A 16,883-nucleotide genomic window follows, 5' to 3' on the forward strand; every position below is an offset into this window, starting at 1 on the left:
TATTTTGTATGTCCAGTCTGAGATCTTTGTGCAGAAGTTAGTATTTTATGCACTGAAATCCAAATGCACTGTCTCATGGTGATGTGATTTTATCCTGGTTGTGCTTTGGAACACCAGGGTCACAGATCTATGGCCATTTAAAGACCTTAAATTAAAATGCCATCCTAGATTCAGCAAAGTTCAAACAATGCATTATTATTTTGCCCTACTGATCTCTATTAGGCAGTAGATTTTGTTGATAATCTTACTTTGACTGAATCTTGACACTCTGCTGGTGACACTTCCCCTGTACAGAAGCCAGACAGATCATCACCGCCACCACTTTAAAAAAACTGCACAAGTGTGACCTTTGTCACTAATTCATATCTTATCATCTTACCCTACACTGGAACATCTCCTTTTTAAGCACCTTTTTAAAATCCTGGTCGCCCACTGCTCTAATCTGTTACATCCTCTCTTGTCCCCACTTGCTGTACATAAAGTCATACCCCTAATCTTGATAATGTCCCCTGTCAATTCGTATACCGCAAGAGATTTTGGCAAAGACCAGGAGACTTACTGAATCTCAAATGTACCAGTCTGAAGAACTCTGCTGTTTAGCTTTTTCCACTGAATTAACTGTCCTCTTGTTCTCCTTAAACTGTCCTACCCATTTCCATGTTGGTTCCACCATTTTAGGTAACCTTCTACTTCGGTCTGAATTTCCAGCTGCAGCCTAACATTTTTCACTGACATTTTCTGTTGCTGCTTTCACCCAGAAAGGAAACCAACTGAAATGATTAATTTACTCAACAACTCTCACTACTCCTCTTGCTCCTCATTCCCAAAAAAAAACCCATCTTAATCATTCCTCACATGCAGCAACCATTTTATTCCCTCAAACTGAGGGGCACAAATTTAAGCATAGATACTGCAGAAACACATTTAGCTATCCATTGCTTTATCCCCATTAAGTTTAGTAAGTCTCCTGGTCTTTGCCAAAATCTCTTGCGGTATCAGAATTGACAGAGGGCAGTTCCATCTCCTTTCTTCAACCAAGAACTTGCTTGGACTCCCCTCCGGTGCCGCCCCACTCTCTCTTCTATGAGCCTTGAGATTATAGATTTCCTTCCTCTCAACGTGAAGACCATCTGTTGAGTTCCTAATGTAGCTTTCCCCTTCCCCGCACACCCTCACGTCTCTGCCACTCCACCCCCATCCCCTTTCTCTCTTACTCTGTCTCTTACCTCCTCCCCCAACCTGATCACCCCTTCATCTTAACATGCATTTTTCCCAGACTTTAGCCACTTCAGTTTCTTCCATTCTCATTATTGCAGCATGCAGCCAGCTTGTCTAGGTGCTTTTCATTGGAAGTCCCTCCATTAAAACCAGACTGTGTCCAATTCCCTCTCTGCAAAGCCATGTTTGTTCCTTGTCCTTCCTCCTTTGATTTAATGATTTCTCTACTTTGTGGAGAACTTAGGGCATTTTGCTTGTGCTATAGATGTAATACTTGCCAGTTATTTAAGGTAATAAAATGAACATCTTTAAGTATCAGTGCTTAAGAATTGTCATTGAATGTTGTTTGTCCGTAAACTAAATCCAACATTATTTTCAGATGAAGATGAGGATGAAGATGAAGAAGAAGATTTTGATGATGATGATGAATGGGAAGATTAGATTTTCTTGCCAAGATTGTAAACCTTTCTATCTTTCTGAATCTTGTAAAATTGTCCTGTAAATGTTCTGCATATTTTGCTGTATATTTTTGTTGCCTTTGCTCTTTTCATAATCTGTGCAATACCTCATTTAATACTTACCTTGACAAAGCATTGTGGATAAAGATATTCGCTATGCAAAGTATTTGTTGGGAAATATAAACAACTACATATGAATGTGTTCATTCCAACAACAACAGAAATTGTGGTTGAGTAGGAGCAAAGTTGACAGAACTTTAATTATACTTGTTAAAAGCCAGAATAGCAACACTATTTTTTCAAAACCATGCAATTTCTGTACCTAAGATGAAGCATCTCTTATTAAAGCTTCGCATAGCACTATAATTTTTTAAAATACAACGCTTCTATTCGATTCCTTCAGTACTTCATCGTGCTGAAGCTCCTAGAGTTTTGCACCCTTCTAATGTAATTTGTCACATGAATGCACAGCTTACAGGCAGCTCATTTGTGTCTTACTGTTTAGCAATACTGCCTGGGTGATTCAAAGATGCACAGCAACTTAGGAGTGTTTTATACTGTATGCAGCAATACTGTCTATCATGACTATTTTTAGTTGAAATCCCCTTATCTGTTACTTTATCAAATATTTATGCTTCTGGCTTATTCCATGCTGTTGGAAGTTAAGTCAAGCTTTTTGAATAGGAATTCAGGTCCTCTTGTGAAATTTCTAATTGCAATCAGGGGACACAGATTTTTAACCCTTGAAGTGACAGCATTTCTTCTAATCATAGTGTTTATTTGGCTGTGTTAAGGGTTAATGAAAAATAACCTAATATTCAGTTTTTTGGAGGTGAAGGCTGTGATTAGGAATTTGCATTTAATGTATTCATAAAGGGCTGTGCTTAATGCTTGTTAAACTGCAATTTGGGAAATATTGGAAGTGAACAGGTAATAATGAATATTGACATCATTATCTTTACGGTCCTTTTGACGTCTTTGGATCAGAATCAAAGAGCAAACTCTTAATACAGATTGCGATTATGAAGTGGAACTTTTAACGGAAAAATATATAAATAAATGTTTAAGATCACTGAAAACTATCCTTTCTGGCTTTCAAAATTTATTATGAGGATGCAGATGCATTATTGATCACTGATCTTATTGCCTTTTATCCAGCTGCAATACCCTTATTAGCTACCACCATAAATCACTCCTCTCCTTTCAATCTGTAATCTCCAGTCCAAGGCTTTTATGGATGGTAATGAGTTTATTCTGTCCTGATTTTTTTTGAACTGGTTTGTGTTTAGGATCTGTGATTATTCACCGTACTAGTGTGAAGCATTATGGCTGTCTTGGCTCAATTTCGGAAACCAGAATAATTTCCTCGCTGTTGCATAATGCACTCCACTTGTAAGATTGTTACTGTTTTCTAAAACCTTGAAGAATTTTTCTCTTGCGCAGTTTTTGTTTTTTGCCTCATTTCCTAAGTGTAAGTGAGATTAAGGAATGATCATAAAGCCTCAAGTTTAAACATCTATATCACTCTTCATTTTCAAAAAGTGTTAACTGTTGCAAGAAAATTACAAGTTCTGTAAAGTCTGAGAAGCATCCTATGTTCCACTAAAGGAGAAAACAACTGACCCATTGTAGTTGATGGCATTTTACTAATCATTAAGTGGTATAGAATCTATTTGCAGTTATAATACATCACAATGATACTTCAATCAGTTTTCAGGTGACCAGATTTTTACCATTGCTTCTTTTTCCAAGTATTGTATGGCATAAAATAGGCACATTCGCACATTTGGTTCGTACTGTAGATAACTGCAAATTGTAAGAATACTGGTACTGCTAGCATGTAAAGATTAAAAATGCTTTAACACTTGGTTGGATAGGGAGGTCGGGGGGTGGGGAAGCAATCACAGGCAGGTGGGGATGTAGGGAAGTGGAGCTGAAGCCACAGATCGGGCATGGTTTTAATGAATGGCACAGCAGGCTTGAAGGTCTGTGTGGCTTATTCCTCCTGATTTTAGAAGTATGATTTACTGATGTTGGATATGATCATTGTTCTGACATGTCGACAACACAGTTCCCAGCAAGTTTTAAGTTAATAAATACTGAGATTTGATTTGAGTTTGACAAATGAGAAGTGTTGCTCATCTTTCTGCTAATGGTAAGGCTGAATTTCATTGAAGTTTGTTTGTGCACCTCTAGCCAGCATGTGATTGGATACTCGATCTGCAAAATGAAAATCTGATGCATCAATTTGCAGAAGGTATTAAATATGGTTTAATGCTTTCACAAGATAATTAAAAATGAAGGAGACTATTTGCTTCATCTCAGTTTATTCATTCATTCATTCACCTTGTTGCAACATCTAACCAGTCCTTGATTGCAGACTTTTTGAATTAAACATGACCAAGCAGCCAAATTAGTTTTTTGCTCATTCTCTGGTGTGAAGAAGAACTTTCTGATATCGCTTCTAAATATGCCTTGTCCTATTTGGGCTGTTTGAAGTAATTTTCTGTATTTTGATTTCTGGATAACTTCTGTGAACAAATTTGACAGAGGACACTAGTGATATCTTCTATGTAAGATTTCATGTTTTAAAAAGGTGCTGCATATTCTTCGTAGTGTCAGATCTGACACTGTCTGATAGTAATGCAACTGTTTTGCAGTAAGCAGTACACTTTAATGCATCACCTTTTGTGATCCTGTAGCTAAGTTCCCTCAATAATGCAATGACAACTTGGAGGCTTTAAATGTATGGCACATTTCACAAGATATGAAATATGTTTGGAGGATGAAACCCTTCTATTATGGCCAAATGTGTATTGCTGAGAAATAATTATGCACAATGACAAGATACAACGCAAACTGTCCAAACAGTATTTTAATGTACAAACTTGAGTAAACTATAACCAACATCACATGATGAATTTCAATGACAAAAATGTCATTTACAGGTTTTAAGTGTAGCTTAGTGTATTCCAATGTTTCATAGGTAGATAAAAGACAAACCATCTTCAAGTGATGATATTTCTTTATTCCTGATTGGGCCCAGAATCTATAATACTTTTATTTTCAAATTAAGAGGTGGGCACTTAATATAGTCCAAATATTCACTTTGTGCTCACAACCTCACTAATTTCCTGGTTATTAGAAAGGTGATGTCACAACTGTCTAACACATAGGCTGACCTAGAAATCATACATTCAACCTTTTTAATTATTGTAGGACCCTTTGTTCCAAAGTATAATTATAATCGCAAAATAAAAAACGAAATTCAAAATTTAGTGTTTGGTGATTTCTCTGGAGATGTGTTTTGCTTTTAAATAATGAAGTAATGTTGGACTTCATTATGTTTCACCAGATGTTCAGTAAAGAACCAAGCTGAGGTTCAGTGACTAAATTGTATTTAATTACTAAAGCAGAATTTTCCATCTCTGCATTAGCCCTTGATTCTCCTCCATTTAATATTAAAATCTCTGTGTGGCAATTGATTGCTAGTATTGCTTTCACTAATCCCTTTCCTTACTGAAATCTTAACTCACCAACATTGCATTTACTGTCCTGTTCTCACCTGTCTTCCTTAATTTGCTGTCTCCTGGTATATTGAATCAAGTTCATTGTCTTAGTAGATGCCTTTCAGTGGATTTGTGCCTTTCAGGGGTTGCATACCTTTACAACCACCTCCAAATTATGTTCCAGTGTGTTTTTAGTCATTGGTCTCTGGCCTTGTTTGCAACTCCCTCCTTCAATGATGTGCTTTTAGCTATCTGGTACCACAACTTATTCTCTACATTCTTGTCCCTCTTGTCTCCTTTTACATTGAGACATCAATAAAGACTTTATTTAAATATAGCATCTCGACATAAGACTTTCCAAGGAGCCTTAAGAAATGAAATATGACATTAAACACAAGATTTTGTGTCAGATTATCAAAAACTTTGTTGAGGAAGCAGGAAAGGAGACACGAGGTGACAGAAAGGTGGAAGGACAGGTCATGTAGAGAAAGCGAGTAAGCTGCAGAAGGACGTGGACAGGCTGAGAGTGAGCAAAGAAGTGACAAATGAAATACAGTCTGGGAAAGTGTGAGGTTATGCCCTTTTGTAGGAAGAACAGAGACGTAGACTTTTATAAACGGAAAGGCTGAGGAAATCTGAAGCACAACAGGACTTAGGAGCCCTACTTCAGGATTCTGGCCAGGTTAATATGCAAATTCAGTTGGCAGTCAGGAAGGCAAATGCAACGTTACCATTCAATTCAAGGGATAGAATACAAGAGCAGAGATATACAGCCGTGACAGTACAATGCTTTGGTCAGACTGCATTTGGAATTTTGTGAGCAGTTTGATACCTGTATGAAAGGAAGGACGTACTGGCATTAGAGGAGGTCCAGAAGAGGTCTGCATTAGTCTTTAATTTCATGCTTCCGTCTCCTTTAAGCCACTGCTTTTGTATACAAGTCCAATTTGATAGTTTGCTATAACTCAAAATTGACTTTCGCATCTGATTGTAACCAGTTTTTAGTCTGCCGCTGTGACATAAGATTAATACAATCCCTAACCACACAGCTCCTTTTTCGTGTTGCACTCAAGTGTAGATTTGACCTAGCTACGTCTATGAATCTTAGAAAGTGAATGCTAACATTGACATTTCAACCTCGCTGTAGATATTTTAACCTTCTTGGTTTCAGTACAACAGATTCAGTTGATTAATGTTTGGAAGTTTTTGTTAACTGTCTAATATTCTACTGTAACCAGAGTCTACAGGTAGTATTATGATCCTCTTAGTTCACTTTGGATTTAGTAGGCGATTGATGGGTTCATGATTGTGTAGCATATTTTTATCACTTCTATTTCTATGCATACACAGAAAAAGTGCGTGTACTTTGGGGCGGGAATTCTCGAACCACTTTTTTTTAATCAAAAAGCTAATACTTTTAACGATTATAACGACAAATTGTAGAGTTTTAAAGGGCATTCATGCTTTCAATGAAATTTAACCAACCGAGGCATCGTGGGCCACGAAAAATCTGGTGTTAATGAATTTATAAAGTTAAAAAAATTGAATAGTTGTACAGTGCTCCAAGGCGTCGACCAATATAATGCTTGTAGCAATTCCAAAGCCCTTTCCCTATTTCCAAGCAGAGTTGACCAGTTTCCAATCCCTGCAGTTGCCACGTTGCTTCATTGTTTCATACGTCGCCGACTGAGGCACGGTTTTATTTTTGGTTCCTGGTATCAGATGAAAAAAGTGATAACAAGCACCCAGACACACACACACGTATAGTTCCATCGAGCTCCAAATGCGACAATTATCATCTATGACATCGCAAGCTCCGTATTTCCAAAGCTCGGCCGGAATTTGAATTGCGCCCGTCATCTTCCTATTGTAGACTTGACATTCTTTTAAGAGCCACATGGTGCTCTTCCAACTCTGTGGCCTGACCTGGGAGATTCCTGTCCGTGTCCTAGCGGATCAATGGAGCACCAGTAAAATGTTCGCTTGATCTTCGATGTACGCACACACAATACTGATCTCTCGTTTCTAGCAATAAAAGGTAGACTTTGGGGCATGTGGACATGGGGAGCTGGAGTTAAGGTGAACGATCATCCGTGATCAGAACTGGGTCGATGTGTTTCATGACCAACTCTTCTTATTGCTTATCCATTTAAAAAAAAACTTTCAAAACGTGATCTGGGGCTGTAATGCAAAAGAAAGACTGCCTGCCGATTTTATTATAAAAGTGACACTCGTGTGAAGATAACGGAATCTCTAAAGGGGTGGGGTTGAACGTACCATGCCTATAAATAGTCGAGATTGCAATGTACAGCATGTCCAAATAGCGGGACTTGTATGATCTGACTAGGTCAATTTCCTGTCGTATGCGAATTGACATAGTTGGTTTTTGTCACATCTGTTCAAAACTTCCAACCTCTCCCCCCCGCCCCCACTTTGCTCTACGTAACCCTAAGCCACCCTCTCCCTCCCAAATCTAGTGTTCTTAAACTTAACTTCTATCGCTTTGCATGCTGAATTCCTAATGTCAGTCCTCCCCTTTTTGTAGGGTAATTTCTCTAGAAGTTAATTTCTCGATGTACAAAAACCTTTCTTTTGTTTTCTGTCAAAACCGACGTTTAGAAAACAAAACTAAAAGTGGGACTTTTAATAGAAGTAGTCATTAGATTTTCCGAGGCTGGGTTTGTGTATTGGGGTGGGGGGCTGCGGAGGGAGTGGACCACAGAGATAGGGAGAATGCTTTAGGGACCGGTTGCTGTGTCTGAGGTATCAGGGACCTGTAAACTATGTCAGGGAATAGAATATTGGACTGGGACCCTCTGCTGTAATGGAGTGAGGTGCCTGGAAAGGATGGTGCTTTAATTTGAACTGTCTCTGGTGACGTCTGTTGCTGAAAACGGAACATGCTTTCATATATTTGTTAGAACAGCCAGCAAGCACATGATGACCTCAGCCTCTGCTTTAAAAGTTACCTGCAAGAGCCCAGACACCCAGCTCACCGAGCGCAGTCCACTCTGGTCAGTCAGGAAAGACAGAAAATAGAAATTCTTTAGTTTTCGATTTCCTTCTTCAAACAGTGCGCTGGTTTATTGACATGTCGCAGTTCGGTTACAGGAAAGAACTGCAAAAGTACGAGGACATAGACGAGGATGAAATCCTTGCTTCTCTGACCTCTGATGAGCTGAAGGAACTGGAGAAGGAGTTGGAGGATTTGGAACCGGACAAATTTGTACCCATTGGGCTTCGGCAGAAAGACCAAACAGATAAAACCCCGCAAGGAACGTTCAGCAGAGAGGCTTTGATGGCGTACTGGGAGCACGAAACACAGAAATTGTTAGAAAATGAAAGACTTTCGGCCGAATTGAACCAGGTGAGTGCTTAATCCAGAATTTGGCATCGTCACAGAACAATGTGTTTTCCTCAAATCTAGAATCGCGTGGCACAAGCAGAAAGCATTTGGTGCGTCGTGCCTGTGCAGAGAGCTTAGTTCTCTCCTCCTTCTCTTGGAAATAGTCTCTTTTCAAGTATTTACCTAATTTCCTATTGGAAGTGATTTTGAATCAGTTTCCATCGTCCTTTCAGGCAACGGATTCCAGATCATTAACGCCACTATACTGGGAAAAAAAATTCACACTTCACGAAAACTTATATTCTCCGCTATCTTAAATCTGTGCCTTCTAGATACTCACCCTCTGCTAGCTTTGTTTATTCTGTCAAGATCCTTTATCCTAGTTCTTTGTTATCAGTTGATGTAGAAATCTAAATAAACAATTGAACAATTTTAGACTATTTGAAAATTGCACAGTTTCAAGCCAAAACTAGAAAGAAAACAAAACTGTGTACGTGCAACAGTTGGAGGACAACATCCCTCTGTGACTTGCCTCATTAAACTGTTGGGGCTGGTACATTTCACAAATTGCTGACTGTGGGAATGTTAAATGTACAGAGAATTCAAATTGATCTTCATTTTAAAACTATTGCGAAGACTCAACTTTTAAACCAGGTCACTCCAGGCTTTTCCTTTCCTTCTCTTCCTAGTAAAGCACTGTGGAAGTTGTTGGCAGCAGTAAAAGTCCAATACATGTTGTGTCATTTGTGTATGTTGTGTTATTTCTTTATAAGATAGTGTTCCGTGAACTAATCCCCGCCTTAATTTTCGAAGACAGTGTTAATAATCCACTAGGTCCCTCGAGGAAACGTATTATTAACAAACAGCAGCATTCCACCTTGCTTATAATTTATGCAGAAATATCGAGGGATGATGAACAGACAAAAAGAAAATGAGCTTGGAGATCCTCACTCAATTCTTGGGTGCAGGGCCATGAATTGATCAGCTGTGTTTTATGACAGAAGATAAGATCTTTGACCTTATTGTACACCTCCATATGTGTTGCTGATTCATGTGAAATTCGGAACCTTTGCAATAATCACAGTTGTTAGACTTCAGTGTGTAATGATGAATTTGCTGACATGAAGACAACAAAAATTAGGTATATAATATTTTAAAACTTTAACTTCACTGTTGCTTTTTGTTACTGATCATTGCACCATTTTGACTTATCACATTTTTTCACAATGTGTTTAATAGGAATAAGTTTAAGTGGGGGAAAAACATTTTCTTACTCCTCTGTAAAATCTAGTTATAGATGACACCAAACTTAACTGTTCTATTTACGTAGCATCAAGCCAGAAATGTAATATATAAGCACAAAACAGAAGGTGGAGATGAAAGCAAGAAAGTGTAGGCCAGATAGCCGAACACCTGTCATACAGAAACGTTACAAATCCATTACTAAGGATGTTACAGCAAGGTACATTGAAAGTCGTAATGTGATCAGGCAGATTAAACGTGATTTTGTGTAAGGGAATTTGTATTTAATTTGAGTATTTTGGGGGAAGTAACAAGGATAAAGGGCATAGTGTAGATGTGCTGTACTTGGACTGCCAAAAAACTATCCCAAAAAAGTGTCACAAAGATTACAGACAAAAAATTTCTACACCTGGCATAGAGATGGAATAGATAAAGGATTGATTACCTTCAGAGATAGAAAAAAGGAACATGTAGGTTGTTTTTTGGATTCCCAAGCTGTAACTAATGGAGTGCAACAGGAATCAGAGCTTGGGGCCTCAACCATTTATAGCCTATATCAGTGGCTTGGATGAAAGGATTGACTGTATGGTAGCTACATTTGCCAATGACACCAAAATAGATCAGAAGGCCAGTTACCAAGAGGAGGCTGTTAGTCTGAATAGGGATGTAAATGGGGAAAGTGGAAAAAATTTGGCAGTTGGCATATAATTTGGGAAAATGTGAACTTGTCCATTTTGTCAGGAGGTATAGAAAATCAGCATGCTATTTAAAAGGTAGCAAATATGTAGAACCCTGCAGTACAGAGGAATTGGGGCGCCCTGGTACATTAATCTCGAAGTTACAGCATGTGATTAGGAATGCAAATGGAATATGAGTGTCTATTGCAAGGGGAGTGGAAAAATCACCAAAGATCATTAGACAACACCACCACTTCCATCTAGAAGGACAAGGGAAGCAGATATATGGGAACACCATCACCTACAAGCTCCCTCCAAGCTATTCACTATCCTGACTTGGAAATATATCGCCATTCCTTCACTGTCACTGGGCCAAAATCCTGGAATTCACTCCCTGAGGGCATCGTGGGTCAACCTACAGCATGTGGACTGACAAGGTGGAAGCTGATTACTACCTTCTCAAAGGGAACTAGACACAGGCAATAAAATGCTGGCCTACCAGTGATGTCCCTGTCCTATGAATAAATAAAAATAAAATCTAAAAGTAGGGAGGTTTTACCGCAGCTGTACCTTGGTATTCTTGGAAAGACTTGGTCTCATATTTGAAAAAAAAATAGAACTACTTAAGAAGTAGCTCAGAGAAGGTCAATTAGATTTTAGTCCTGCGATGAAAGAAGTTTGAACAGATTGGGCCTATAACTGTAGGAGTTTAGAAGAATGAGAGGCAAACCACAGAAGGTCCCTATGGTACTCGATAGTGTGCGTAATCAAGACAATGTTTCCTCTTAGAGGGGAGACTGGAATAAGATGGAAATGAGCGTGGAGCCTGTTCATATAATTTACTCGAGGCATGAATCTATAGATTTTTGATAGAAAAGGGAATCGGGCATTATGGTGGACAGCAGAAAAGTGGGAGCTGAGATCAGCCATAATCTCACTGAATGGCAGAGCAGGTTCATAGTACTGACCGACTTACCGCTCCCGAGTCCTATGTTCCAAATGACTATTAAAGCTCATACTGTGTCTTTCGCATGCTATGATCCCTAACTGCCTTCCAAACCAAATGCTTGGGTGAAATAAAATTTAAAAATTCTTGCTAATTTCAGAAGAAAAGAACTGGAAAATGTGTCAGAAGCCAGAGTCAATCACAAAAGTTTCGGGAGCTGGTAGTGGCTGCAAGACACACCTAGTAATGGCCAGTTATCTTCTACACACAATAGTGGCCTCACTCAGAATCTCATCCCACCTGCTTTTGGCTGTTTACAGTAAATTTCCATTCACTGTACAAGTTGGCTACTTGTTGCACAGTCACAACTGAGTCATGTTGAGACTCCTTAGTAATACTTTCACTGTCAAGGTACTCGTTATTTATTTCTTCTAACACTCTGCCTAAAACTGAAGTCAAGTTAATGGGTCTTAATTATTGTCACTTTTTATTTTCGTTGCCACATTGGCCTCCTTTAATTCTCAACTCCAAAAGCCATCAAGATATTGTCAAGGAGTTTGAAGAAGTCAGCAACCACTTATTTGAGTACCCTTGGATGAATGGTGTTGGGGTTAGCAAGTCAACTGCTGTGAGATCCCTCGGTCTATCCAAGACTGTAACAATCCTACAGTACATTATTGGTAACCTGGAAAGCATTTAATCCTCTGTCTTTCTCTGGGTATCCATCCAAATCTGTTCCGAGGAATCCTTCAATAACATTATACAGTCTATTATATCCTCTGACTGTATGTGCAACTGGGAAAAGTTCTTTCTGTTATCACTGCATCCAAACACTATCTTCTTGTGAATTCACAAAGAACTATTTATAACAAAACGGGGAGAAGTTTGAAATAATTTATATATCACTGAAAAAAGACACCAGTCAAAACAGCCACAATTGTGTGTGTTGTTAGTCTTCATCTAACTGCTGTATTCTTCCCAGAGCAACACCTCTATGAAACAGAGTCTACATGTTAACCAATCACCTCTGTTCTCATATAATACAAAATGTTGTTTTCTGTTTAAATCAGTCTTGTGGTGAATTGTCCTGATCAGTACAGGGTGAAATAACTTGCCAAAATATGTCATTTTTTTCAGCAATACTCAAGTTCCATCTTACCACTCATTATAAATAATTAGAAAATTTAGAAATGTATACTCGTGGAGAGAGGGAAGTGGTGACATATGACTTTAATTCTCAACTGCAATAGATTCCTTCAGCCAATCTATTGTATATGTGCTATATCTGGTATTTATTTATCACTGTTATTTCAGACACAAAGTAATGAAATCGAGAAAGGAAACACTGAAGATGACTGTGAAACTGAAAGTGAAGGTGGGCAATCAGAGGTTGGAATAGACATAGATGAATGTACATCAGAAGAAACAGAAGAGGAGGATGAAGATGATGCAACTACAGAGGAAGAAAAAGAGGAGGACATGAATGATGGCAAATCTTTAGACATCAGATCAGTAAGCATAAATGGACAGGCTGGACCACACTCATGTAATGGGCACATTAATGATCGATCATTGCAAAACAATATCATGCAGTATAACAAAAGCAAATTGGCAGAAGATGATCCAAATCTCAAAGCAACTGCTAGCTTACCAAGTGGAAATGCAGCATTAATTGATGACACTCTTGAAAGCATTAAAAATAATGATTCAGAGAAAACGGAAATCAATCTGAATAATATTGAGAACATAAGTATTGCAACATTCACACTCATTGCAGAAGCTCTGAAATACAATACAGTTGTCAAAATTTTGAGTCTGGCCAACACTCATGCTGATGACCATGTGGCTTGTGCACTAGCTGACATGTTGCAAGTTAACAGAAGCATCACCAATCTTAATATTGACTCAAACTATATCACAGGCAAAGGGATCTTAGCTATCATTAGAGCCATACAGTATAACAATGTATTAGCAGAACTAAGATTCCACAATCAAAGGCATATATGTGGAGGGCAGGTTGAAATGGAAATAGCCAAACTTCTTAAAGATAATGAAACGCTTATGAAATTAGGCTATCATTTTGAACTGCCAGGACCACGGATGGCAATGACTAGTATCCTAACCAGAAACCTGGACAAACTGAGGCAAAAACGCCTCCAGGAGCAAAAGCAGCAGCAAGAAATGGACAAAATGCTTGGCATTGTGGAGCCAACAAACCGAAGAACACTAGTCTTGCAGAGGGACTCACCAAGATCCTCTCCACATGCTTCTCCAAAGAGCTCACCCTGGTCGTCTCCTAAAGTGGTCAAAAAACTAAATTTTCAGAAGTCTCCTGTTCCTCCTCCTCCACCACCACCTCCTCCTCCTCTTCCAGAGAAGCTTGTAATTCCTCAGCCACCGCCACCTCCTCCCCTACCACTACAACCGACCCCAAGTAGAAATATAGCTGAAGCCATTAAGCTTCAAGAATTGTCCAAGATGAAATCACAGAATGTCCACCAAAATGCCAAAGTGAGGAAAAACAAAGGTAAAAGCAAGAAAATGAATAAAGAAGACCACATTTTAAAGGATCTCAAAAAATCTTTAAGACCAATTTCAGACCAAAGGTCAGAGACTGGGTCAAGGCCAGCAACTCCTCAGAGGACATTCCATGATGAACTTATGGAAGCTATCCGATCAAGCAGTATAAAGCAGCTAAGACCAGTAAGTTACAAGGATGCTAATGAAAAACCTTAGACAATTATCTTGCAAATTTATATCACTAATCTTTTGTGCATCCATCTTCTAACATTATTGCAAATGGACCTTTTGAGCTATTTAATTTGAGTAGCGTTTCAGATGAGGTAATACATCATAGTATAGAGACAATTTCAAATTTTTATTATTTAGTGGAATGTCTAATAAATTAGGTTAGACCAAAAGATGTAGAAGCAGAAGTAGGCAATTTAGCCTGTCGAGGCAGTTTGGTAATTCAAAGAGAACACAGCTTTTGTGATGATCCTCAACTCCACTTCCCTGCCTTATCTCCACAATGCTTGATTCCCTTACTGATTTAAAAATGTGTAAATCTTAATCTTGAACCTACTTAATGACCCAGTCTCGACCGCCTTCTATAGTAAACAATTTCTTAGGTTAACTAATGTCAGAGAAGAAAAATCACCTCATCTCTGTCTTAAATGGATGACCACAAATTCTGACATTATGCCCTCTCCTCCAAGACACTCCCACAAGGGGAAATAACCTCTCCACATCCACCCTATCTACTCCTCTAAGTTCCTTAACATCTTCTCTAATTCTTCTAACCTCCAACGAGTAGAAGCCTAATCTACACAAACTCTCCTCATAAGAAAATTCATCCATGTCAAGAATCACTCTAGTGCACCTGCCCTGGGCTGCCAGTACATCTTTCCTTAAATAAGAGGACCAAACAATTCACAGTATCCCAGGCATGGCCTAATCAGTGCCAAGTTGAACATGTGGTGGCAACAGAGGGTTATTTGCTTGCTTAATATTGTCCTTTGTGCTATAGCCCTGATTGTATTAATTTAAACAAATAACAGTCATCAAATCCTATAGCCAGTTGTTAACACTTTATTGTAGTCATGGGGGAAAGTACTTTTAAGTATTTTTGTCATCTGACCATGACAAGGCTATCTAACGTTATGACTTTAAGTAAAGTCACCAAATTTACATTGCAAGGACAATCTTGTCATGGCCTAATTGGCTGGGGAATGAATTCAGTCTGTGCCAAGCAAATAAAACTTTATTTCAGAAAAGCGACAATCAAAATATCTTCAGAAATATATAGGCTACCCAACCAGAGATATGTTAATGATTGAAAACATCTTTAAGGATTCTACCACACTTTGCATGTTAGTAATGAAAGTATAATTGCTTTTGTATGAAATTGCTTGGTACGGTAGTAACACAAAAATGTGCCATAGCCTCAAGCTGCAAAAAGCACCACACAATGCACCTGAGTTAACAAGGTGTAAAGCTGGATGAACACAGCAGGCCAAGCAGCATCAGGGGAGCAGGAAAGTTGATGTTTCGGGTCTGGACCGTTCTTCAGAAATGCACCTGTCTGTTTTTCATATCCACATTTCCTGTGGTTACTGTTGTCGATACTCCCTGATTATTCACAAAATAATTAGAAATATTATACTGTAGTTGTAGTGAACTGCTCAGTGGTTAGCACTGCTGCCTCTCAGCACCAGAGACCTGGGTTGGATTCCATCCTCCGGCAACTGTCTATGTGGAGTTTGCACATTCTCCCTGTGTCTGCATGGGTTTCCTCCGGATATTCCAGTTTCCTTCCACAATCCAAAGATACGCAGATTAGGTGGAATGGCCATGCTAAATTGCCCATAGTGTTCAATGATGTGTAGATTAAGTGGGTTATAGGGGGATGGTTGTGAGTGGATGCTCTGAGGGTTGATGTGGACTCGTTGGGCTGAAGGGCCTGTTTCCACACTGTAGGGATTCTGTGATATATGGTCCAAAGTAAACAATATAGAATTAATAATGTGCATTTACTAAAAATATTAATGGTATGTAAATATTAAAATATTAAACCTTTTTTCAGGTTGAAGTTCCAGAATATCTTCGATGAATTTATCTTTTGTTTCTTCGTCAAGAAGGAATAATGCAAACATATTCAACAATGGGCCCTGCAAACATCAGAATAATTGCTGTTATGAAATGGACACCAGTTCTGTTCAGAAGCTCAGTGAAACATTGTGTGCACTTTCAGACATGCAAGTGCTGAGTATTCTAGCGTGTGAAGTAGACAGTGAGTTCTTTCTTTAGCATTAGTCAGTGGATGCAAAGCGTCTTAAATTAAAGAATAACAGTCATAGGATACATGTATTTATATGTAAATATGTAAACAAATGGATTTTCTATTTAAGTAGACAATTTTCTGACACTGCTAAGGAAAAATGTTTTGGAAATTGATTTAAAGAGTTAAACCATGTAAACTACATAGGTGACTTTTAGATTTTATAACTTTTAATCCTGTTGTATAGCTAGTTCAAGCTTCTGTTGACTGTAGAATCATTTTCTTTGATGAACAAAAAATACGTAATTTAAAATCCATTTTCATGCCTTTGATATTGTTAAACAGTAATAAAGGTAACTCTGGCCAATAACAATGCCTACTTTGGATGTGCCATTGACATTTTGCAAGGTTTGTCGTTCTGTGCATATGGCCTGTATCTGTAAATTTTGCCAATTTTTAGGTGCCTAATGTAAAAGGCTTTTCTTTGCATATGCACAGTGAGTGATCATAGTTTGTCTGACTTTGCTGGGACACAGAGGATTACAGAGCCAAGAATCGTATCTTGGCCAAAACTCATTTTGTTAAACCAGGAAGAGCTGCTGCGGGGTTGATTCATCTACCGTTGCACTATCAGAGTAACAAGCAATTAGCTTGTGACAGTCCTGGGGTTAACTGGAACAGTTTTGGTCTCCTTACTTGAGAAAGAA

The 16,883-nt window shown here is 38.6% G+C and overlaps 2 protein-coding genes across 2 annotated transcripts in view; both read left to right on the plus strand.

The window, feature by feature from the left end:
- Positions 1-3,791, plus strand: part of LOC125460738 (actin nucleation-promoting factor WASL) — a 74,863-nt gene extending 71,072 nt beyond the window's left edge. The window contains exon 11 of the mRNA XM_048548549.2: positions 1,598-3,791. Coding sequence (XP_048404506.2) covers positions 1,598-1,659 — 62 coding nt within the window. The 3' untranslated portion in view covers positions 1,660-3,791. The remainder of the gene's footprint in view (positions 1-1,597) is intronic.
- Positions 3,792-7,514: 3,723 nt separating this feature from the next.
- LOC125460737 (leiomodin-2-like) lies at positions 7,515-16,549 on the plus strand. The gene is made up of 3 exons (XM_048548548.2): positions 7,515-8,552; positions 12,711-14,099; positions 15,982-16,549. The coding sequence occupies exons 1-3, from the start codon at positions 8,277-8,279 to the stop codon at positions 16,006-16,008; spliced, it is 1,692 nt and encodes a 563-aa protein (XP_048404505.1). The 5' UTR covers positions 7,515-8,276; the 3' UTR covers positions 16,009-16,549.
- The last annotated feature ends 334 nt before the right edge of the window (positions 16,550-16,883 follow it).

Source organism: Stegostoma tigrinum, chromosome 18, assembly GCF_030684315.1.
Source record: "Stegostoma tigrinum isolate sSteTig4 chromosome 18, sSteTig4.hap1, whole genome shotgun sequence".
Classification (NCBI taxonomy): domain Eukaryota; kingdom Metazoa; phylum Chordata; class Chondrichthyes; order Orectolobiformes; family Stegostomatidae; genus Stegostoma; species Stegostoma tigrinum.